The 24,542-nt window shown below is 47.4% G+C and overlaps 2 protein-coding genes across 6 annotated transcripts; one reads left to right on the top strand and one right to left on the bottom strand.

Annotated features, from left to right (window-relative positions):
• Positions 1 to 25: 25 nt before the first annotated feature.
• On the bottom strand, positions 26 to 18,982 carry GOLGA2 (golgin A2). Of its 5 annotated transcripts, none has more exons than XM_069032132.1 (28): positions 18,902 to 18,982; positions 17,571 to 17,693; positions 17,140 to 17,220; positions 13,697 to 13,831; positions 13,074 to 13,117; positions 12,886 to 12,949; positions 12,367 to 12,426; positions 11,809 to 11,889; positions 10,074 to 10,112; positions 9,503 to 9,565; positions 9,171 to 9,264; positions 8,418 to 8,524; positions 7,829 to 7,887; positions 7,479 to 7,620; positions 6,410 to 6,499; positions 6,139 to 6,246; positions 5,955 to 6,042; positions 5,109 to 5,455; positions 4,157 to 4,270; positions 3,649 to 3,873; positions 3,316 to 3,415; positions 3,157 to 3,236; positions 2,450 to 2,603; positions 2,242 to 2,309; positions 1,865 to 1,967; positions 1,506 to 1,612; positions 1,167 to 1,335; positions 26 to 1,063 (listed from the first exon to the last, which is right to left on the bottom strand). In XM_069032132.1, the coding sequence occupies exons 1-28, from the start codon at positions 18,947 to 18,949 to the stop codon at positions 813 to 815; spliced, it is 3,144 nt and encodes a 1,047-aa protein (XP_068888233.1). In that variant the 5' UTR covers positions 18,950 to 18,982; the 3' UTR covers positions 26 to 812. The 5 variants fall into 5 exon arrangements, with proteins under 5 accessions (XP_068888233.1, XP_068888234.1, XP_068888237.1 ...); XM_069032133.1 differs by having other exon boundaries at positions 5,109 to 5,452; XM_069032136.1 differs by lacking the exon at positions 11,809 to 11,889.
• On the top strand, positions 18,948 to 22,621 carry SWI5 (SWI5 homologous recombination repair protein). Its single transcript, XM_069032161.1, has 6 exons — positions 18,948 to 18,971; positions 19,840 to 20,060; positions 20,154 to 20,202; positions 20,625 to 20,746; positions 21,735 to 21,829; positions 22,096 to 22,621. Exons 1-6 carry the CDS (start codon positions 18,948 to 18,950, stop codon positions 22,158 to 22,160), a joined length of 576 nt encoding a protein of 191 aa, XP_068888262.1. The 3' UTR covers positions 22,161 to 22,621.
• Positions 22,622 to 24,542: the final 1,921 nt, after the last annotated feature.

The following is a 24,542-nucleotide window of genomic DNA, read 5'->3' as shown; positions in this document are numbered from 1 at the left end:
AACTAGAACCCCTAAAGTCCAGAAATTCAAAACGAAGCATGTTTATTAAGTGGTTTCCTTTTACTTATTTCTCCCATTTCTTAAAATAAATAAAACCTTCAGACACATACAAGTGAAACACATCATCCTTCAAAGTGCAGTTACATTTCCATCCCACTCCCAAGAATCACATAAAGCTTTGTCAAGTAACCAAAAGACCCCTCAAGGCTCCCATCGGTCCCTTCCCTGGCAATGAGAACAGACAGGGCTGTGCTGCCCAGGAGCTGCTTGCTGGGGGCCTGTTCTGAAATACAGGTGCAAGAGGCAGGGCTGTAGCTGGGAGGGAGAGTTTAGGATACGTAGTATGAAAACAAACCCAACCTGTTGAGAGTCCAAAGAGTCCATTACCAGAACAGTTAGTTACTTTGGGAGCCCTGGAAGGAACTGAGCTGATGACAGGCATGAGTGATGGACCAGAACCGTGTGAAGCTGCTGTGGCAGCAGAATCTGGGACAAGGGATTAGGTCATTTTGCCCAAAGTCATAGACTCCCTTTGCCCCCAGTCTGGGCCTGGCCTAGGTGATGTGCCAGCACCAGCTGCCTCCCAGGATGAGTTAGGAGTCTGCCTGTACTCCAAGCACACCAAGTAACAGAGAAAAGAGAAAGAGAAGATGAGGTCTGATGCTTGAGTTCCATCTGATACAATCTCTCTTTACTGATGTCTTTAGGAATCTGTTCTCACCAGGGGCACTGAGCAGAGGTATGGGCACATACAAGTCCATCAAGTCCTTTCAGGCCCGTAGAAAGCTGCTATCAGTAAGATTTAGCACCACTTAAACCACCATGATTTTGACCTCATCATTCTCATCAGCACGGTAGAAGAAGGGAATGCACGGGTTTTCCAGCAGGGAGCCCAGCCTCTCCTGAGGGTTCTGGATTTCTCTGAGAAGCTGCATTATTTGCTTTGCTGTGGGGTCTTCTTGGTTTGGCTGAGAAGCTTTACTGTCAACAGGGGGGAAACGGGATTGATGAAGAACAGCAGCCTCTTGTTCTGCTTCATCTGACAGATTCACCTCTCGTAACCCTGCAAGGAGCACAGACAAGGCAGGCAGGTAACTCCTCCCATGCACACACAAGGCTGAGACCCGGGGCTGCTCCCCCTGCACAGAGCTTATGCTGCAGCTTACCTGCTCCATCGGTGGCATTCAGCTCCATGCGCCTCTCTGCTGGAAGCACACCTTCAGTCTGGCTTGCCAACAACTCTGGGTTCTGAGCAGCTGCTACATACTTGCTGTACCATTCATTTCTTTCCCTGACCAGGCGCATCACTAAGTCCTGCAGTTCCAGTAGTTTCATCTGCACCAAAGTAAAGGAAAGCCCATGAAACATGCACACAAACATGCCACTGCAGTTTGCAGCCCTATTCCTGTCACAAAATCAGCAAACAAACGCACAAAGGTTTGCACTCTGAAAGTGCTCCCCAGGCCCACCCTGGTTGGAATAGTACCACAGAAAAGATTCCTTGCCTTCATCTCTTCCTTATCCTGAGCCAACCTGCTGATATACTCCTCCTTCTCCTGGTGCCGCTGTTTGAGGATAGCCCTTTGACTCTGGTACAGTGCAATGTACTCCCCTGGAACACAAGAGAAGCCTCAGGAGTGTCTGCAAGATTGGAGTACAAGCCCTATAGTGAAGTACGAGGCATGAGGACCCAGGAAATCCAGCCCTGGAGTGGAGACCTAGCCCAGATATGCAGCAGTAGGAGACATGAAGGGCTTGGTAGTTTGAGGGCTCCAGCTCCAAAAGCTGTTTGGGGACCTTCTGCTCCCCACATAAATAAGGCACTGAGCAAGCTCTAGCCTGTGCTGGTGTTGCCTAAACATACCAATGGTGTCAGTCTCTCCAGACAGCTGGATGCAGCGGTGCTCCAGCTCCTCCAGACGCTCCTTCATATCAGCCTTCTCACGCATCAGCTCTGTGAAACGCAACTGAACACACAAAGTGGGGGTGGTCACCTGGGCTGCTCATGTACAGACAACACCTGTGCTAAAGATAACACCCCTGTGACACTGGTCTGAGCCTGGGGAACAAATCCTGCTCCTTTACAACCAAGCAGTGAGCAAGCTTTTTAGGATGGAGCTTCTTACTGTGGAACATCTGCTGCTTATTCCCCTACAATCTGTTTGTGTTGTGTCTGACACTGGATCCAAGTCTGGCTGAACAGTGTAGTAGAGCTGAAACGACATGAGATGCTTTGCTTACCTGTAGCTTGTCCATGGCAGTTTTCAAAGCCTCATGAACCTCCACTGGAACAGTATCCATAATGGAGCCTGGAAGGGAGGTGTGCAATTTACAGTTTCTCCTGGGGCAGGACACACTCACAGACCCAAAGGTCTGTCTCAGAGCAGCCATGGCCAGCTGGCCCAGCACCTCATGGTCACACTGTCCCCAAACTGTGCCGAGATTTTACCTCCATCCAATGTGATGTGATGTTGCTGCTCCTGCCTAAGAGCTGTGATTTGCTGCAGGAGGGTTCTGCACTGCTGCTTCTGAGCAGCCAGCTGCTTCCTCAGATCTTGTCGCTCCTGCTCCACTTGGTACATGGCAGAGGTCACGAAAGTAACCTAAGAAGAATTTCAGAGTGTGGACATTAGTGCTTCCCCTGTGTTCAGCAGGATCTATGGTGCATCTCAGGACAGAGTAACAGTTTACCCCATTTTATTTATGGGTGTGAAACCAAGAACTATGTGACTGCCCTGTTACTAAGCCAGGCAGCAGCTACTCCCTCTTCTCACTCCCAATCAGTGCAGGTTAAAAACTGGGTCCCTTGAGAGATGCTTGACTGCAGTAATGAGACTGTACTTGCAGAAAAATCTTGTAGATATTTGACACCATTTCCAAATTGCCTTCCAAGCTAAAGAGAACATCATCATCAAAGCCCCATTAAAGAGCTGCTCTGCCAGCTGAGTTATCATAAGGAAACCACTGCCAGACTTCCAACCTGTTTTGCAAGGATGCTGCAGAAGTCTTGGCTTCTTGCTGCTGTGCACAAGGAACTTTTGCATTTCCCTCATGACTGCACTCAGCTGGTAGGATAACAGCTGATAAAGCTGATTTCTTTTTCTAGATATTTGCTTAGAACTAAAACCAAAGGCTTTTCTATCCATTAAGACTCACCATTTCTTCATGGCTTTCAAACTTCTCTGGGATCACAAGTGAAGGTTTTTGGATTTCTTCAGTCACTGCTTCATCACCTTCTGTAAAAGGAGGACAGTGAACAAGGAGGCAGTGTTGCAGAGAACCCAGCTCTGCCTCCTCCCTGATACAGCCACTCACCCTCCAGTTGGTGCAAAATTCTGCCATCCATTTCTGCTGCTAGCTGACTGATCTGGGCCTGCAGCTCTTTGTTTTCTCTGGCTACAGCTTCTAGACTTTCCTGCAAGGGAGAAGCAGAGGATCACAAAAACCTGCACAAGCCAGACTGCAAACACTCACTCCAGACAGTAGCACCACACACACAAACACACAAGCAGTACTTCAGCTCCAGACAGGTATCACTTGTAGGGCACAGGGTGTAATCTCAGCATCACACAACAACCCAGGGTGGAAGGGACTGGCCAAATCTCTCGCTTAATGATTACCTCCCATCTTGTCCCTTTTTACTGTTACCTTGGTCTGCTGCAGCTCTTTCAGGTGCATTTCCACTGTCACCTTCCCCTGCACCTCCTCATGCTGCAGGCGGTCCATGAGCTGTGTCTGAAGCAGGAATTGCTTGTGCAGTTCATCCTTCTCAGCAGCGAGCTGCTGGAAGGCCAGAGTGTACTGCTGCAGGTGGCTGTAGCACTGGTCCCGCTGCTCCTGCAGGCCACGGGCCTCCTGTGTCTTCAGCTCCAGCTGAGAGAACAAGATCAAACCACCACATCAAACCCTTTCTGCCTGAAAAGCTGATCCATGTGACATGATCCAAATTGTCAACCATTGCCCCAAAGCCACCAACCAGGCAGGCAGCCACCCACCATCTGCCCCCATATGCTGGTCTCCCACATCAGGCAGCAGATGATACGGGAAGGCTCCCAGCTGGATCTTTACAATATCCATTTCCATGCTTACATCAGTGTCTGGGAAGTTGCCAGCAATTTGCACAATCCAGCCCTGCCATTCCACTGCTGGTGCTCACCGTCTCTTTGAGCTCCCCCAGGTTCTCCTGCAGCTGCCCAAGCTTCTTGGCCAGCTCTTTCTTTACATATTGCTCTGACTGTAGGGCACTTGTAACCTCCATGTTTTCATTTGTCTGCAAGACAAACACGACTGTGTAAGGAAACTGCCCCAGCCACCATGAAACAGGCTCTCAACAAACCATGTTAGTTCCCAGTACAACAGGGTGCCATCCCTTGTGTTTTTCTGAACTGTAACTGAGGGCCATAAATTGACTGTTTAGGACAGTAAATAACTTACAGAAAGGTTCAGAAGATGGGAGAAGAGCAAGGAAAGAGGCAAGGGAATCAGTGCTGGGATAGTGCCAAGAGGCCTGGTACATCATGCAGCCTGTCAGCTCCAAAGCAGATGGGTGGTATGAATATCCCAAAGAGAGCCACAGACATTCAAAAACAAGGAGTTCAAAAAGGACTAAAGAAAAAAAAAAATCAACAGCTAGACCATGTGTCAGTCTGCTAGGGCCCCAGAGGGGAAGGTGTTACATTGAAAGAGGCAAAGCAAGAGTAAGCCAAGTAAGGAGTAAGTAAGAGCTCCAGGAGAGGTAAGAATGACAGCAGCAGGAGAGAATACTGTTGAGAGCTTCCTCACGGGCAAATATAGGGAACAGGAAATGGATATCTTCAGGTAAAAGGGCAGGAGGAATACCCAGGGACAGAAACAGCCTGACTGGCAGGGGATGAGAAGGAAAAGGAAACAGTTCTGGACAAAGGTATTGGTTTATCTGCTAGAGCACCTGAGGGAGTAAGGAACTGGAGGGAACCTCCTGGTATGGCACTAGGAATCAGAGGATGGAGCAGCCACAGTCTCAGAGGATAAGAGAGGGATAATGCTGCTGCCAGTTTTTAACATCTGCGCTACGAAAGGATTGCACCAGTGAGGGAAGCAGTGAGAAAAGATGCATGGAAGAGACCTACCAGTTTGACAAACCCATTCTGCAGCTCAGCCAGCTGCTCCTTCAGATCCCGGTTCTGGCTCAGTGCCCTACTGATTGTGGCCTTATCACTCTGCATGTCCTCCAGGATCTGCTGCCTGTCCACAGCCTCCTCGTTGTAGCGCTGCACAGTCTTTTCCAGCTCCAGCAGCCGCTCCTCCTGCTCCCGGTTGAGGTGGCTCAGCTGCTCGTTGTCACGGACCTGGGCCTGGTACTGCCCGTGCAGCTCCTCCTTCTCCTGCTGCAGCCGTTGGATCTCCTCCTGCAGACTGAGCTCAGCTGCCGTGGGCCCCGGGGGTGAGGGAAGCTCGATATCCATGGGCTTCACTGCTGAGGAAATGCAACCAGAAGGGGCTCAGTCGCACAGAAAATGGCTGGGTGAGACACATCCCTGCTGGGTACACAAAGCACACCCCAGCCCATACAGCTCTGTGACCCAGAAGAGATCACCAGCTGCAGTATCCAGTCCTCAGTGCACAGCACTGAGAGGAATAAAGAGCAAACCTACCCCAAACCCAAGTATAGCATCCTGCTGTCTGCTGCTGACTCCTTCACAGCCCTAGCAGGAGCATCCTGCCTTCCCAAACTCCTGTGCCAGGGAGGCTGACAGTACAGTCAGGCCAATACTACAGACATAACCAGGCTGCTGGTCCATTCACTGCAAGAGTTCACTTGCTGTTTCCCAGGAGAAGAGGGCTATTAGGGTCACCTGGTCTCCAGCTGCCTTCCCAGCATCAGACCTACTTGTGCCTCCTGTGCAGAAGCATCTGCACAGCAGCAGTTATCCAGCTCCACTCTGCAGTGAGAAGCCCCACCTTGGAAGCCCTACCTGATGTGCTCAACAGCTCTGTAACATTGTCTTCCAGCTCCTGAATTTTGGCCATGTGTTTCTCCTTCTCCTCTGCCATTGTGTGGACCTGCAAGGCCACACAAGTGAAAATTACAGCAATGTTCATGGGGCATTTCGTGCTGCCCATGTTTGTCCAGAGCTGGGATGCTGCCCCCGGGGTTACCTGCTCAGAGAGCTGCTGCACCCGCTGCTGCCAAACGCTCCCCTCCTCTCTCAGTTTCTCCACATACTGATCTCTTTCTGCTTGCAGCTGGTGAAGTGACTCTGAGAGCTGTTCAAATTAAAATCAAACAAAATCCTATTGGCTAAATAAATTTGGTTTAAGGGATAAAACTTGAAGAAATCAGTGTTAGTGCAAAGCTCAGACTACATTTTTCTGCCCCACAAGTTTCCTTACGGACATCAAGATTTGGGTATTTCATACAACCTCTTACCTGAGCTACCTGGGTTTCCAGGCTCGCCTTCTCCTCCAGAGCCATCTGCAGCTGCTGGTTTGCATCCAGACTCCCTCCCTGGCTTGAGAACTGTTAATAAAAATCAGAAAGTTAAGGCAAAATGTTAATACTCAATTCCTGCACTGCCTTTCCCCTGGGAGTAACCTGCCACATGATCTATGTTGTAACCTTCTGTAGTTCTTTAAAGTGCTCCAACTCATAGTGAAGTTCAGTGTGGAAAAAAAATAGGGGGATTAAAACCAAAAAGCTGAGATTTTAGTCCTGTAAAACAGGCTGAACTGGGCAGCTCCTCCCTACCAATTTTACATTTACTGTTTTTTTAATTAAGAAAATAGGATTCAATCAAACTTTGGCTCAGAAATTTTGTGCATTTCCAGAGTCTGCACTATACAGCCAGATCAGATGGTATAAAAGCCTGTGACCCTAAAAGTTGTCAGGCATGTCAGGAATTTAAAGCCAGTGTCTGAAGTATGTCAGTGGACTGAGCAGCAAGGCTGGTTCAGCTGAGGCACAGCACTTTTCCCAGAAGAGCAGCAATTGGCTTAATTTCAAGGGTAACTTAAGACACAGTCTAGGAATAAAAAAAAGAGCATTTTCTTCCCTCCCAGGCTCACGGTTACACCAAGCTTGCCCTCTGACCTGCTAACAGCTGGCTCCATGCACTCTTTCCCCAGCTGACTTCAACTGGTGGGTACAAACACCACCCCTACTCAGCTCGTTACTCAGTGAGACTGCACAACTGAGTAACCAAAATCCTGAACAGACACAACCAGAACAGTCACTGTATTTCCACATTTCACCCTGTCTCACTGTATAACAGTTTTAGCAGACTAAGGCAACATTGCTTTTCAGTGTGTGCTTTTCAGTCAATTTACAGCTCCAACTCCCTAGGGAATACAAACTTTCTGTTCCTCTGAGGCCTCACTGAAAGCTTTTTTCTAGGAGGATGTCTTGATGAGATTGAGCCTTCCTTAAAGCCAGGAGTTAACTCTTGCCCCCTTGTCTCAGAAGGAAGTGTAGCAGTGTCATCTGTGTCATTTGCCCTCACCTGTTGAATCATCAGTTCAGCCATTTCCAACTTCTTCTGCAAATCTTCCACATCCAGCTTCATAGCTGAGTTCTGGGACACCAGAGAGTGAACCTTCTCTGACAGCTCTGAATTCTGCTGTTTTATTTCCTCACTACTTTTGCTAAAACAAACAAAAAATTAAAGTGCTGATGTTCAGGTCATAAGTCTACAAACCAGTGCTTCCTGGCAGCAAGAATCACAGAAACATCACATCTAGTGACTACTTTTTTTTTTTAATGGAATATCTGGCCTCCCAAGTCAGCACCTGTGGTCTGTGCCACTTGTAATGTTTTGGGGCTCTTCTGCAGTACTGAGCAGAAGGGACTTACCTTCGTTTGTACAGTTCCAGTTTCAGGTTGTCTCGCTCCTTCACTAACTCTTTATTATGCTGGAGAAAAAGGAAATTACTGAATCATCTATAGACTTCAAACAAACAAATAAGATATTAAAAAAATACTTCATTTCATCTTTAACAGATCAGCTAAAGCAGAAAAGGTCATAACTTTAGCAAAAACCTCAGGACAGGTTTGCTTAGAACCTCCTGAATTTGCCAGGAATAAGTCTGCTCAGTCTTTCCAAATGTGATGGTACAAGTATTTCTGCAAACTTCTGGCTTAATGTCAATTCTAAAGTTTGTGTTTAATGGAGATTTCTGGGACAAAGTCTCTCTCTTGTGTGGAACTGCCAGACTAATGAAGTGAGGTGCCAGATCTGAAGAGACCAACTGGACCTTTAGTCACAGAAACTTGAATGAAGTTTGCCTTGATCATGGGGAATATAGGGCTTTACAAGGATAATTAACAAGGTTGATTTCTGCCTCTTCTCCAAGCAGGGACTGCAGACTTTGCAGCAGTGTAGTAATAAGCAAACAGCCAAAGGCAGAACTGCTGGTTAAGCATAAACAGAGGCAACTCTTACCTTCTCTGACTGCTTTTGCTGCATGGAGATGGAGGACAAAGTGCGCTCCAGCTCCGAGACCCGCTGGCGAGACGAATGTAAACGGGCAGCAAGGCTTTCAGCTTCTCCTGGACAAGTCAGAGCACAGTCAGTTGAGGCTAGACCACAAAGAGCATTTTGGAACTGGCTGAACAGCACTTTCTACTTTGTCAACAAGCTCTTCAGACAGCACAGAGCTTTGTAAATCAGCAGAGCTGGCTCCACTCCTGGCTCTACAGATCATTCACTAACAGCCCTGGCAGCACAGCTCTCTCTACCTGCCTCACTTTAGAGGCAGATGATGAAACTTCCTTTGCAGAACAATAGACACTATGTTGTCTGGGGTGGGTTTTTTTTTCTATTAGAATAAATTGCTCAAATTTAGTTCAGAATAAAAGGCTCAGGTAAGACCTAGATTAACATGAAAGCTGTGTGGGAGGCGGGCTAGAAAAAGGGAACAAAGTTTTTAAAGCATCAGAAAGGAACAGTCTGGAGTAGTAACCAGGCCCAAGAGAGGTGACAAGGCTTTAGTGATGCACAAAACAACCTCAACTTCTGTGAGACCAACATGCTCCCATTTGGGGGCAGCTATGATGACAGCAGCAGTGCCAGTGCCAAAGGCTGCTCACAGAGGAGTCGGGGAGTGCTGTGAGCTGGCTGCCAGCAACTGTTCATGCCTGTGACTTGACACCCACAGTTCAACCACCAGCTTGAGCTGCAGAGACAGTCACGTACCTGATTTCTGCCGTGCAGCTTGCTGAGTATGGCCAAGGGCTGTCTGCAACTCAGATTTCTCAGACACGAGAATTCCAATAGTCTGGATATGAACCTTTGGGAAAGGAAAATCAGCTCAGTGCAAAACTTCTTTGCTTGCCACTGCAACATCACTGTTGTCACAAAAGGACAATTCAGTAAAGAGCTCTTGCAGTTAAGTACAGTCTGGCTGACACTCGCAGTTTTCCTAAAGGAATGGACTTCTGGCTTCAAGGATAAGGACTATGAGTGCTCAGTAATCCACAGAACAGCAGAAGTCAGGTGATACTACTGTAAGGGAGGCTCTGCCTTACCTGTAACTGTTCCCTCAATGCTGCTTGCTCTTTAGAAAATTTCTGTTCAAACTCCTTCTTTTCCTGTAGAAAGAAATAATGCTTAGTCAGCACGAACATGCAGATAGTTAACCCTTGTTTTATGTCAAACTAAAAAAGCAGGAATTCATTGGTACTATTTCTAGCATCTAAATGATACCAGTATTTTTAAAGACACGCTTAATCTTCCATTATTTGAACTACCTAATCATTTTTCCATCCCAGACCAGCAGTGATAGCAAGTGCAATCATTGCAGCACACACGTGGCAGTGTTGGAATGGAAGCTCCTGGCAAGGACCTAAACTGTAACCTCCTGCCCCCACTGTACTCCTCCAACTTGAGCATTTAAATATTAGCCATGGTCAAAATAAGAATGCTGCCTGTCAGGCCCAACTCATGAAGTCAAAATATTCAACTTTATGCTACAAATTAAAACTGAAGCTAACACAAGACAAGGTCACGCACGCTTGTGCCACAATCCACTGTGTTTTCTACTCCTCAGAGAAACAGATACCTATTTCTGTATCTATCAAAAAATAGGACACACTTTACCTTCTCCAGCTGATTCACTGCTTCTTGGTTCTGCTGTTTCTGTGGAAGAAAATTGATGCACCAATATTAAGAGAGAATATTCTCATACTGCTGAAACACATTTTCACTTTGATGAAGTAGGATATATGCCCAGTTAATGCAAAGAGAATTTCCATTTCTGTAGAAGACTTAAAAGTAAGAGATTTGGGGCTCCCTTCACTATTACATGTGATATGTTTTTCATTGTCCAGTACATTATCACAGTACCTCTGCTGAAACCCCTCTATGTTCCTATCTGAGCATCCAGCAACTTCAGTTTAAACTTGCAATATCCCACATCTATGGAATTAATCATAGTCAAACTGGTGTGTTAGCAAAAATGCTTTCAATAAAAAATAAATACCTAAATCCCAAACCAAAAGTCCTTTCCTTTAAGTGATCCCTTAGACCTCTATCCCGTTAACAACGGGGCCTCTAAGTCATGCAGTGCTGCACGTACGTTGGCAGGATCCCACCAAGGTGGTATGAGACAGAGCTGAAGCCAGATGCAAGAAAAGGGATAGTTCTGTCCCAGCCAATTTCAGTCTTATGGGTGAAGTACTGGAGAGCTGTGACTGCAAAAAGTGCATCTGTAGGTGTGAAGGGGACAAAGGCTGCCCTGGCTGCCACCAAACCCTGTTTGTCCTTTGCTACTCTTGTCCCCCTGGCAGTTTTCTCACAGATGCCTCTTAAGTAACTACATAAATAGTATTCTTTCCCCTTCCCAAATGATGAATGTTGGCCAAGCTGTTTCTTTATTACCATTACTACCTCAGTATATTTTGAAACACAACTGCAGATGGAAGGGTGATGAAGTTTTGATTTTAGCAATGCCAGCACACAACATAACCAGGAAAAGCAAAGGCAAGAGCACAAATGCAGCGAAGGCCCTACAGAGTTCCAGACAAACAGAAAAGCTGGCAAACAATGAGAATCCTGGGTGGGCAACGCACTGTACCTCTGCAGCCCAACTAAAACACAAAATTAAACAAAACAGAACAAAAATAACCCAAAACCAAAAATGAAACAAAAAGAGGGGTCATGGGGTACACTGGGAAATGCTGAACTTCGGGAAAAGTGTAGTTTTAGAGAGAACAAAATGGGGGAAAGTATTTCACACAAGAAAGGCTCTTTTCAGCCTGGAACAGATCCACTTAGCTGCATTTCTTGCAGTGTTAAGGCTGAAGGCTGAAAAGCAGCAGCAGGAATCCATGCAGGCCACAGGATAAAGCAGTTCATTCATTCTGCCAAGAGAAGCTGAGGATATGATCAGAAAACAGCCCCAGGCTCTCTTGGACCTATTGCTCCCACTCTGCTGATATATTTAGAACAGCATCACCACCTGCAGAAACAGGTTTTCACACTGCTGCCAGCACCAGAATTCTGTATTTCAAGGATTCAGACCAGGACCAGAAATAGCTGTTTTATCAGGATGCTTATCATCCAGGGACAGTGTGAGGAGATCAACAGAGCACACTTAAATGGAAACAACAAAACTCTGTTTCTTCTTTCTCAGATGAGCCACCACACTCACAAGTGGCCTTAGGCTTTGATCCTCTCACAGGTTTTCCATCCAGCCCATTTTGTTCCATACAAAGTGCTGTGTAAGCAGCCTTCCTTGTGGCACTATGAGGGAACCCGTAACCTTGCAGACACCCAGAGAGCATGGAGGAGCAGCAAAGACAGCGTCAAACTGGTTGGTTGGATTGTTTCTTACCAATTCCTCTATCTTTGTAACGAGCTGTTTGTTAGTTAGATTGCTGGAATCCAGGGCTACTGCCAGCTCCTGGTAACGTGTCTGACGGGCACATGCATATAGGAGAAAAAGGAAGGAGCAGAAGAGGAGGAGGGAAGGAAAAAAGCAATAATTAAAAAGGACAGAAAAATAAATCATCATCACAGTTTGATATAATCAGATTCTCCAAACAAAACAAAATCTATGGTTTCAACAAAAGCAGCTGGGATGTCAACCTATTTTAGCCATTTCTGCTGAGGCCTCATTTTGACATGAGTGAATCAGAAATAAGAACTGCAGTTGCATGGAAGCCAGATTATCCCCAGTCCCCAAACTGAGAACACCTCCAATACCTGCTTCTGACTGTTGTGATCACAATTACTCAATTACAGCCCCAGGTGACACTACACAGTGATATATGTGACCTGTGCCTTCAGTTATGCCTCACTAACACTGCTGTAAGCACAGAGTCCAAACAAGTGTTCAACAGCAGCAAATAAGAAGAAAAATAAAAAATGTGACAGATTGAGAACAACTTACTTCCATTTCCTTAATATTTGTGGAAGAAACAGCATTTTCTCCATTCACATACGATGTAGACTAGAAGTAAATCAAGTAAGTCGGTTTTAGTCCCCAAGGCAACAAATCACTATTAGGTAAGAACCCACTATAACAGTAACACTCCTTATAGCACCTGTCACTTCAAACGACCACACACAGGCACAGAAAACACTTTTCTGGCTCAGGATAGACGCCGGCTGCCCCTGTGACAAGCTGATGTGAATTATTCAGACTGACTTTATATTCTTTTCCACTAAATCAAGAGTACATCTTTCCATGAATACGTACAATTCATTCATCCCACTCTCCTTTTCTTCCTACTGCTGAAATCTTACATTCCTAAACCAGGATTTTTTGCTCCTCAGTGTTTAAATATCACATTGGTTAGAATGGCTGCAGATGTCTCTGAGATTGAAGAGTGTTTCCTTGAGCTGTCTGCTTAAAGTTCCACATCAAACACCAAGAGAATTAACGGGACAAATGGATGAAAAGGAGTACCTGGGAAACCAGGCCATTGAGTTGTTCAGACAACTGACGGAGACCCTCTGTTGACGAGAAAGACCTGGGAACAAAGACCTGGCAATGAAAACCTCTCCCAGAGAGCTGCCCAAATCAGCACAGCATTGGGGCAGGAATAAAACCTTAATTGGTTTGGATCCTGATGCAAAGCCAACACAGACACTCACCTGTTCTCATCCAAAGCATTTTTATGATCCTCAGCTTCATGCATCTGTGGATTAAAACATAAAAACTTACAAGCCTGTAAAAGATGGGAGTCACACTTATGTGTCACTAAGACTTGATTAAACCTGGGTTCCAGTTAAACAGCTCCTGTAATTACTGGCTTCCCAAAGGAAGATGAACTTAAAACCACCAACTCAGCCCTGGCTTACACATAATTTCTGAGTGGTGTGATTCTGGGTTTCCTAGAACAGAGAAACTCAAGTGTAACAGGCTTTATGCCTGCTGTTTTTATTTATCAGGATAATCAACACTTTGCTGAAAAAAACTTCAACTGAATCTTTAATTAGTGGAAGGAAACACAGATTGATTGGACTGGAGACCTGTGTTATTAAGGGTACTTTCTGCTAATGAAATAGGAGAGAAGGGGAAGAAAAACAGCTTCAGAAGCCACAGGGACACATCTATGCTCTCACAGACAGATGATGACTGCATGGAGAGTGGAGAATGTAGTATTTTTAACAGGAGAAAACCTGAACTAGTCATATTTATGAAGGTCATCTTTCTCCACACTAATGTGGCATCACTAACCAATATTCAATGGTAGCATTGATGATAAGTCACAAACCTGTGTCAGCTGCATGCTCTCAGGAGCAGGCAGAACAGAACCACAACTAGGGAGGCTGTTGCTGTTAGATAGCACAGGGACATCGGGAGCAAGCTGTTCAGCACTACGAGTGGCAACATCACTGTCAAAGTATGCCTGTCACAAAACACAGCACAGGATTACAGCCTTCATGCACAATGAACAAACACGCACACCAACACATCACCTTGTGACCTGCCTGTGAAAACCAGACAGATGTGAACAGTCAGTCATTAAGAAACATGTGGAAAGGAACCTGTGTTCTCCCCAGAGCAAAGAGGTGGCTGCATCAACCACTGTCCCAGAGTGTGTCCTTTCATAAAGGACCAGTGTCCCAGAATCCGACTCTCTTTTTTAACACGGGGCAATAATGTCACCCCAACTCTTAAGTTCACACACGACATTCACTGCAAAAGATTCACCAAAAATCAAGTAAGGGCAAAACCAAATGTCACTGCACTTTGAAAAGCACCACCTTCAAGGTGTTGCTGGGGAAAACACAGATCACTGTATGCAAATGAAGATGGAAAAGAACAGGGGAGTGACTACTTGAAAATTGGGTTAGTCAGACTCAAATGTTCTAAAATTCGATGAAATTTGTGGCATGCCATGATCCACCAGTTTAGAAACAGGGCATTTATGAACAGGCCAGAGGGAGGGTGGCTGGGTGCAGGTCCCTGTGGCCCTGCTGCAGCCATAGATCCCATGACTAGAAGAATCTAAATAGAAAAGAGGAGCACCAAAAACCTATTTCTGGACAGCAATGCAAGTTCCCATCCAGCCTTTGTGGGAGGATGGATGGCATCTACAGCCCCCTCTACGAAGCCACACTGCACTGGACTATTTCATCTCCTTGTACAGCACTAGAGCCACAAAGGTCCAGCAGTGCTCTCATGTTTTATATCAATTTGATTGATTTCATCATCCAGCTCTGGTAAGTCATCATTTAAAAACACAACAAAACAGATGAGATAATCTTTCAGCATTCAGCCCTACCAATACACTGTAGCTCTCTGCAATTCCACCTGGAAGAGTTCCCTCTTACTTCAGTTACTTCCTTCTTGGTACTTCATAGGAAACAAGAAATCTCTCTCTTGGCATTCCCTGTTTACCTGCTCAGCACTTCACTCACTAATCCAGCAGCAAGGTTAAAACAGCAACAGTGAAGGCAGATTTAATGAAGGCAGTAAGTTGGAAGACTACAAAGGGAAGCAGAGTTTTCTCAATTTCTTTTTAGCAGGACAGGTACTGATGCTCTGAAGGAGCAATATATGTTAGCTGCTTATTAGGAAGGTCAGAAACTCCCTCACTTCTTCCAGCTAAAGGCTCTTCACTTTTATCAATCACACACTCATCAGTATAAACATCAGAGGAACAATGAGGAATTCATTCCCCAGTGCATCTCAAAATGATAATTTCTTCTGATAGAACATTCTTTCTACCTAATACTTCCAAGATGCAGAAACCAGTAATGTGCCTTAACCACAAGAACTCCTTCCTTCTTTCTTCATAGGGAACAGTTTTGTAATAAACTCTCAAAAACCCCAAAACTATTTGAACAATCAAATTTGTTGGAAACAGAAAGCATTAGAAGCAAAACACTTATATAGAAATTATGCATTGTGAAATTCTAATAATGTAGAATAAAAAGTCAGTAATTCTGCTCAGCTTAGCATGTACTAGGATCCACTTGCTTTCATACAAAGGCTTCTACTTAGCTGGTTTTCCTGTGTTTCAGAGCCAAGAAGGCTGAAGTGAGAGAGAAGGGAGGGCTCTGCTTCACATGAAACACCAATGGCAGCAGCTGCTCAGCTGCCAATGATCAGCTTTTCTGCCCTATTAGCATCAAGTTTCTGAACAGCATTTTCCTGACTCAGGATTTTTACAAGACAGCAACCGGAATGAGAAATCTTTCTTTCATTATATACTGCAGTTAAAGATTAGTTTTCAAATAATTCCTAAAACCCCAGGCACAACAATCCAAAAATTCTGTAATAGCCAATCAGATCAAACTGTATCTCTGAGGAAAAGAGAAAAAAAAATGGGGAAACAAGAATGGAGTAATAAATTCTCCCTTTGCAGAACACGACTAAGCTGTAGACATATGTAGGCCTTCACTGCAAGGCTAATGTCACCTCAGCAACAGCACTGGACCACCTATCTTCATGTCACCCTCCAATGTGAAACAAGTCTCTTTCTCCAATATTTAACTTACTCTGAGCTTACAAGTATTAACTGAAACCAGTCCCCAGGACAACAGTGACAGTTTAGTCGCAACACAGGTTTTGTGAGGCTGGACAGGTACACCCAGCACCCCAAAGCTGGCAGTGTGTCTTCACATCACTCGAGTTCTGCTGGTACAGAACGTACACAACACAGTCCAGCTGGTGGAACTCTGCATGTCAGATGTATTATCACACAAAAGAAAAAAGGATACAAAGGCAATTCACAGGGAATTCCATTCCACGTTGCAGTTTCACTTCATCTGTCAGGTACCCCAGGTGATTACTATAGTTATATTTATTGCTGGAGACACATGGATATGCAGTAAATATAAGAGTGAGCTACTTAATGACAACTACATTGAAACAATGGTAGGGAAATAAGCTACCAAAATGATGCAAGTGAAAATGAAAAGCAGAGCTTCGGTACAACAAAACTGGAAGAACATTCTGGGCTACAAAATTTGACTTAGAGTTCCTATCACAGTTTGGGCCTTATTTTAAATAAAGTGACTGTCTGAAAATAAATATTTTTAAAAGGCTGTTTGTTCATGTGTGCTCCTAAACACCTTTCTCTTGCTTCTTGGCATACTTCCTGCCCTTTCCTCTTCAGGATCTTGGGAATGTGAAGACGCTAAAGCCTGGACATGCCTGGCTTTGAAGTATTTGACTTCCTGCCTAAGCATATTTAAACCCCTGGTACTTGCCAGACTGTACATCACCTGTGCCAGCTTCACTGCCTGTCATAAAAGGAGCGGCTGGAATAACCAGCCAGGGCAGCTGCTTGCCTGGAGATGAGCAGAAACGTGCCCTTCAGAAACCAAGCTCCAGGAAACAAAGCAATGACACTCAGAGCAGGAGAAATACAAAATATGGAAACACTACCTCTTTCTAGCGCAGTTTCCCTCAGCTGTTAAATGAGTTTATTGCCTCACCCCAAATTCCCGTTTTCCTCCAAGCTCAGCTGTCTCAAGGCTCACTTTTTGACGTGTTAACTTTGACGCAAACCAGAAGGGAACAAGCACTTAACGAGCAATGGTAACAAAGAGCTCCATGTTAATAAACCAGCAACAAAACTGAAGCAACTGACAATGGATGTGTGAGGAAAAGGCTCCATCCCAGAGATGGAGCTCAGTGAGAACAGAACCCGAAGCATGCGGGAGGGAGAGCGAGTCACTGCAAAGGACACAAGCACTGCCTCACCTTCCTCTTGTCCAATGAGGGTATGGCTACCCCATTGGAGCGGTTAAGGTCTGACACCAGCACCTTCAGAATGTTCTGAATCTACAGGAGGCGAAAGAAAAGGGGAAAGAGAAACAGCTCAGAGAAGGACAGAGAGGAAACGTCAATCCAAGGCAGCCAAGTAACCAGCCTTGTCCATTGTCCAGCTCATGAGGACCACACACCTCAGCCCAGCAGGTCTGTGCACACCCAGGGCACCATCAGACAGGCTCCATCGCCAGCTGCACCTTCCCAAACAGGCAGCTGCCAACTCCTGTAGCACACTTCATACAGCACCTACACCATGCAGCTCTTACCCCAGCACAACCACTTCCCAGCTCCAGTCAGATTGTCCAGAAAACCAAAGAAGAGGGAGGTGACAAATGATTTGGGAGAAAGAATGAGACACTCACATTCTCTGGAGGCTGCTGGTCATCAGTGGTGGGAGTTGCAGGTCTGCTGCCTTCTTTAGTTTTGCGTTTTTTCTTAGTTCCTGCAGTTGCTCCAGGGCTGTTCTTCTGCTGATATTCCTTCAGCTGTGAAGAGAAGAAGAATCTGAAGTCCAAAAAGAATATGCCTACTATAACCCCAAAAATCCTTCAAAACCTAACTCCACTGAGTAAAAATACAGATGTTTAAGGACAAGAGAAATGCTCTTCCATTAATTCATCCGTTTGGGGGGAAAACATGAATCAAAACAAGCCCAGAGAAGGCTACATTAAGACTGAAGCGATGGGTTTATGACAAGAGTTGTAAGCATTCAACTTTTGTTTACAGCCAATGCTGTTCCTGGGAAATTATTTGATACTCCATAGTGCAACTACAAGGAGATTGAAAGCACTGGTTTAGGGGATTTTTAGAGTTGCAAGTAAGAGCAATAAGGCAAAATTAATAAAGGGCAATTAATCTTGCATGCAAAATGAAAAAGCACTGCCTGTTAGTAATATGTTCCACTCCATGAAAGATTTTATGAAGGACAGTTGCAATCTCCACAGTAGACACTGCAACAACTGCAAACTAAGGGGAAAACAACCTACAAACGTTTTTAAATCGCATCCACTTCGCCCAGGAAGTGCCGGTCTGATAAGATGTAACTCGAATCCCGCCAGGTCTGCCGGCATTTCTGTGCAATTGCTGCACGCCCGAGCGCCAGAGCGGCCGGTCCCGGCACTTGGTTATACAAATAAGGGCACCCCCGGCCCGCACACCCCGGGCAGGGCACGGCGGGGCAGCAGGGAATGGAGAAGGACGAAGGAGGATCCCATTAGTGGCAGGATTTCAAAATGGAAGCCTGAACTGCTCCAGGACACTTTCCCGTTCCTGTCGACTTTGACACAGAAGCGCATCCCGCCAGGACGCAGGCAGCCGGGCCGCCCCGAGAGAAAAAATACGGGGAAAAAACAGGAAAAAAGGGGGGAGGGGGAAAAAATGGGGCGGGAGGGGGGGGGGGAGAGACACGACACCCGCACACCAGCCGGGGCAACCCTCACAGCACCGCAGCCACCCAGGCCTGGCCTCGCCCCGCCCGCCAGCCAGCCGAGAAGGCCGGGCCGCAGCCCTGGACACCCGCGGGCTCCCGGGGCCCCGCCGCAGCCCGGCCCGGAGCGTGGGGGCGGCGGCGGCCCAGCCCGCGCCCCTCGGGGGAGGCCGCGCTCGGCCCGGCCCGGGGTCCGGCCCGCGGAACGCAGCCGCGCCCAGCCCCGTCATGTCGTATCCCGTCCTGCCCGGACCCCCGGCCCCTCACCTTCTTCTTGGCCGCGGCCAACCGGCTCTGCCTGCTGCCGTCCGCCATGTCTGCCCCGCGCCCGGGCCACGTCAGCCCGCCAGGAGCGGCGGGGGCGGGGGCGGCTCCGCCCCCGGCCGGCCCCGCTCCGCCCCGGGACACCCCGGGGTGACACAGCGGGATAGCCCGGCCCCTCTGGGACGCCTTCGCCCCGGGACACCCCGGCCCCCGTGTGAGACCTGACGCTGTCCTGCTGCTGTGGTGACCCGACAGCTCAGAGCAAATGCCGGGAGGGGCCAGCCCAGCTTCCCTCGCCTTTGCGGGGCGCGTCCCGCACACCCGCCTCGCGTTGTGCCCTGTGGTGTGCGAGCGCTGCCTCTGATCGCGCGGGCAGCGCAGGTGGCGGGGTCACTGGGTGTGATCCCAAATCCCTTGACCTTCCAAGCGCGGCAGCGCCAGAGGCTCGGGCAGCCCCGGCGCTGAGACACGGCTCTCCCAGGGACACGGCTCTCCCAGGGACACGGCTCCCTGCGCCAGCCGGGCCCGAGCGCGGCGGGACGGGGCTCCAGCGCTGTCCGAGCCGCTGTGCGGGACTCGGAGGGCCGGGCCCGGAGGGAGCTGCGGTGGCCCGGCGGGACACGGGGACAGCCGGGGACGCGGCAGGGCTCACCTTGCGAAAATAGCATTGCGGAGGTGCTTAAGGATAAAGACTGGACGTGGCACTCAGTGCTGTGGTCTGGTTGGCACGGTGGTGTTCGATCACAGGTTGGACTCGGTGATCTCAGAGGTCTTTTCGAACCTGATTGATTCAGTGATTTTGTGTGAGTGATCCCGAGAGCCCCTGAGCCCCCATCGCAGCTGAGCCGCGGTGCTGAGGTGTCTCCGGGGCACCGAATGTAACTACCTCGGCTGCGGCCATTGGGGGCAATTGTGTCCTGCCGCACTCATGTCACCGGCAGCCCGCCACGGTCGGGCCCGGCAGGGGACTACAACTCCCGGCGTACCCCTCGGCGGCAGAACTACAACTCCCGGCGTGCTCCGCGGCGGCGGGACTATGGGGGAGGATTGCAATCCTTCGGTGTGGCGAGAGCCCTGAGCCCTCAGCCCTGGCCGAGCGGGTCCCGCCGAGCGCGGGCCGCAGCCCGCCCCGCCACCCGCCGCTGCGGGCCCTGTCCGAGAGGTAGGAGCCGGTTCCCCGCTGCCCTTCCCCTCCCGGGCCGTGTCCCCGCTGAGGCGGTACCGGCCCCTGACGCGGCGCCCTCTGCTTTGCCAGGGTCTCGGCCTGCGGCCGGCGGAGCGGCGCGGCCGGATTCCGGGCACCGGTGAGTCCTGCGCGGGGCTCCCCCGGGAGCCGCTCACGCGTTCGCGGTGCCTCAGCCCGGCCCGGTGGGGAGTGCTTTTCCTTGAGGGTGAAGTTGCCGGTTCCCCGAGTTAGTGCCGGCACTGCAGATTGCACTGTGTCGTGCTGGGAGTTTCTCCTGAAAGGCACATGGTGATTTTTAATTATTTATTTTCACTTCACACTGTAATTCTCCAAAGTGCCGTAGGATGTGATATGGAGCAGGCTAACGTTATGTACACTGATCCTTATTTTACTTGAAACCCCTCCCCTGCCCTGGGGATATTTTTTTTCTTTTCTCTCCTTTTATCTAGTGACACACACACTATTTTCCCATTAGTGCTCCAGCATTGTAGCATCTTATCCAGAGCTGAGTTCCTGCTACATGTTTTCTGTGCTCTACAGATCCCATCTCCAAGGTCCTTCCAGCCTAATGGAGCCAGCGAAGAAGCCCTGCAGCACGAAATCAAAGAGCTGAAACGGAAAGACCTTGCTCTAGACCAGGAAATTGCACAATTATTGTCCGAGTACGTCCTTGGCAAGTTCAGTGTTCACTGTGATGCCTCAGTTATTTTTGTTTTTAAAACAAAATGTGATCCAGGAATTGGAGTTGAGAGCTGACCTTCTCTGATGCCATTGGCATGGTGCAGTGTTGGTTACAGTGTTGTTGTAAGTGATGGTACTTGTTAGAGACAAGAGGGAATTCTTTCCACTTTATGTGGTAAAGCAAAACAAGTTTTACTAGGAGCTTGCATAAGAGGATTTTAGCTTTAGCCTGGGTGTTCCTGAGGTAATTATGTGTTAATTGGGAACAGATAATTTTAGCCATTTGTTATTTGTTGTGAAGGACTGATATTTTCTAAGGTAACTGTAGTGCATAGAATGGAAATGGTAGAACAACAGAGGCTGTTCCACAACCCTTTTTGATTTATCCTCAAGAATAAATCTGTCACCTATCCTCAAGGATAAAACCTGTCACCTTCTAGTGACAGGACAAGAGGAAATGGCCTCAGGCTGTGCCAGGGGAACTTCAGATTGGACATAAGGAGGAATTTCCTCACTGAAAAGGTGATTAAATATTGGAATTGGCTGGCCAGGGAAGTGATTGAGTCATGGTCCCTGGAGGTGTTCAAGAGATGACTGGACATGGCACTCAGTGCTCTGGTTTAGTTAATATGGTGATACTTGGCCAAAGGTTGGACTTGATCTTGGAGGTCTTTTCCATCCTAAATGATTCTACAATTCTTCTTTTTTTTTTTTTTTACCTATATACAGACTAGAGATACATATCAGTGGAATTCACCACAGCCTATTCTTGTTTCTACTTGATTCTGAGAACTTGGGTGAATTGGCTTTCTTGAGCTTATTTAGAGCTTTCATGTTTATGGCTTGCAGCAACTGCACTTGCTGCATTCAGTTTCTGCTTTCGATGTGCTGGACTTGGGTATCTCCCGCAGCAGCAGGAGCCCCCAGTCTCTCTGTGTCATTTGTGAGCTTCCTGGTGTTATTTTACAGGGGCTACAGCCTGGAGGAACTGGACAAGCACATCTCTCTGCTCCACGAGTACAATGAAATCAAAGATGCTGGGCAGATGCTGCTGGGCAAGCTAGGTAAGGAAGGGAAAGCTGTTAAAGACCTTTTTAGTCAAGTGTTTTCATACAGACACAGAAAGAAGCTGCTGCCACGTAGGCAAAGCTTGTGTTACAGATTCTTCACTTTAAAAAAAATTGTGTGGGCAAGCAGGAGGCACAGCTGCAAAACCTTGAGTTTCTTGGCTATGGGATGCACTATGGGATAATGAGGGGAGGAAAATACCACATTTCTGACCCATCTGACCTTTGTTTAATGAAAGCAATGCTGTTTCTTTATTTCCTAGCTGTTATCCGAGGGGTCACTACAAAACAGCTCTATCCTGAGTATGACCTGGAGATCAGTGACTAGTCCTGAACCTGGAGACTGCTGTGCCCTGCAGAAGTGACTATCACTGGGCCATTACATGTTGGTGTCATCCTGATTTGGTTTTTTTTGTTGTTTTTTTTTGAAAGGTTGTAGTTCAGGTTGATGTTGAGCCTCTTCCATGGAGCCTTTGCTTCCCTGCAGTATCTAGGGGCTGTTTGGTTACTGAATGGATACAGGAAGTGAGGACATACAAATGTGCAATCTAATAGCTGCTTTGAAAGGATAACCCTCAGAAGTAGGGAGGGAAAAAGGCTGAATTGTGGTGGTTTACGGGTTTTATTTTGTTTTATCAACAAATCCAGAGAAGTCTGGGTGTTCTGCATTTTTGTACTTACCTGCTCTGGTATCTGGAGATTTTGTGTAATTTCTGTAGTAAATGACAAAACGTAAAGTTGTGTTGAACTGTCCACTCTGAATAAAGCAGTCTTCACATCTGTCAGTAATTCACTTTAAAAGCCTATAAAACATTGCATGAACCTGGGAACAAATTCTAAACCTATATTGAGACAACTATAACATAGTTATTTAAATGTTTTCTCCAGGAATGTGCAGGTGCAGAATCACCTTTCTCTGCTCTAAGTGCAGAGTCACGGTGGGAGTGAGCACTGTCCTGGACAGGGGATGATGTTGGGAGCACGAGTATTTCAATGTCAGTGTTAGGACTGAGGGTGACTGCACAGACTAAATTTGGCTGCTCTGGGCAGTTGGAAGTGATGAAGTGCTCTGCTGACTGCAGATCTATTATCCCTTTTTCACTCAGGCTTGATGTCCTTCTGCCCATTTCTACTTTCCAAGACCTAGCCAGTAAGTTTCCCCTGTGGTCTCCAGTTAGGCCCATGCTGCAGTCTGCTTGTTACTTCCAAATTTGAATCAAATTAATCTGTCTTCATTGTGATGGGAAGCCAGAAACCAGTCACAAGGCTGCTGCTGAGAACACATAATTGGTTTTGCACTCCTGGCTCTGGATGTGGCACAGAAACATCACTAATAAGTATCCTTTTTTGCCTCAAAAGCTGTGGGAACGATCTCAAGCAAGGGGACAGAAAGAGCCTGTATATTCCATGATTCATCCAAGTAAGTCTCTGCTGATGTGAAGCTGTGCAGAATATTTGCTGTGGCCAGATCAGAGTGGACTCTCAGGGGGATGTTCACAGGTATATCCTCCCCACCACATACCCCTCTGCCAAGTCTGGAACACTCGTGTTTTGGAGTAGTTTTAAGGGGAGGAAAACAAGTCACAAGGTGGCAAGAACCAGGAAATGCAAACTTTGTTACTAAAGTTGCTGTTTTGGCTGGTGTTTCCTGCATAGAAGGACTGGTTCAGCCTGGAGTGTTCCAACCAAACTGTTCCTCTGTCAATGACACATGCAACTGGAAATTGTTTTTGCAATGGGAAGTATGTACAGAAATTCTTCAGTTTGTGTAAGGTGTGAGCTGAGGGGATGAAGTACAGTCCATTACCAAAGTTACTGAAGGTTGTTGAAGGAGTGAGAAGTCCATGTTTTCTTCCCCACTATGTAGGAGCACTGGGGTTAAAACTTGCAGCTGTAGCTGTGCAAGTGTCCTGCTGCAGCTGCAGGGATGGGTTTACACTTCAGGTAGCACTGGGCAGGTGGCCAGGGAAGGTCCCCCGACTATGTGATGTTTCTGTGTCACATCCAGAGCCAGGAGTGCAAAACCAATTATCTGTTCTCAGCAGCAGCCTTGTGACTGGTTTCTGGCTTCCAATCACAATGATCCCGATCCCTTGTCCATGGAGGATGAGAACACGCACAGAATAACCCAAGGACAGGGCACGCTGTCCTTGGGGAGTCCCTGCTGCTGGCACAGTGGCAGCTGCGTTCCACGGCTGTTCTGCCTGCTCTGTGCAGCCCTGAGGAACCCAGAACAGAGAGAGTCCAGGGACTAAGTTAAAGACCCCTGGGATGCTTCAGGACAGGACTGCACACTGCCACTGAGGTACTGCATCACGGCCCCTGTGACTGCCCCTCCCAGAGTTACTCTTGTACCTTTATGGCTGTCACCTGGAGGATGAAATATGCTGGCCTTTGTCCAAGTCCAGGAGAGGAACAGAACAAATCTTCTGCTTTCTATAAATAAATCTCCAAACTCGCTAAGTATATAACTGGAAAACCATTGAGTGCAATAATGGTAAGTGTAATTCCAGATTTTTAACTTCAATTTAGCAAGTGTGTTTCTGACCCCGCTAAAGTCAGACCCCGCTATAATGAGCTACCAGAGAACAAATGGTATCACAGAGCTCACAGTTTCACCAAAGGGCAGGACATGCTGTCTGCAAGGAGCTGCTGCAGAGTAGGACACCAGAGATCACTGAACACCCGTGGCTCCTCAGGAGAAGAAGGG

Source organism: Aphelocoma coerulescens, chromosome 17, assembly GCF_041296385.1.
Source record: "Aphelocoma coerulescens isolate FSJ_1873_10779 chromosome 17, UR_Acoe_1.0, whole genome shotgun sequence".
NCBI lineage: Eukaryota > Metazoa > Chordata > Aves > Passeriformes > Corvidae > Aphelocoma > Aphelocoma coerulescens.
The sequence above is the reverse complement of the archived record's forward strand: the minus strand, read 5'-3'. Positions and strand labels throughout refer to the sequence as shown.

What these genes read in the sequence shown, in the direction of transcription:
- SWI5 (XM_069032161.1), top strand. Translation starts at nt 18,948, where the DNA reads ATGTCTGCCCCGCGCCCGGGCCAC. An exon ending in CGGCCGGATTCCGGGCACCG is followed by an intron (nt 20,203 to 20,624) that starts GTGAGTCCTGCG and finishes TGTGCTCTACAG; the next exon opens with ATCCCATCTCCAAGGTCCTT. An exon ending in ATTGCACAATTATTGTCCGA is followed by an intron (nt 20,747 to 21,734) that starts GTACGTCCTTGG and finishes GTTATTTTACAG; the next exon opens with GGGCTACAGCCTGGAGGAAC.
- GOLGA2 (XM_069032132.1), bottom strand. Translation starts at nt 18,949, where the DNA reads ATGGCGGACGGCAGCAGGCAGAGCCGGTTGGCCGCGGCCAAGAAGAAG. An exon ending in CAAATATTAAGGAAATGGAA is followed by an intron (nt 11,890 to 12,366) that starts GTAAGTTGTTCT and finishes TGTGCCCGTCAG; the next exon opens with ACACGTTACCAGGAGCTGGC. An exon ending in TGGAGAGACTGACACCATTG is followed by an intron (nt 1,613 to 1,864) that starts GTATGTTTAGGC and finishes CTTGTGTTCCAG; the next exon opens with GGGAGTACATTGCACTGTAC.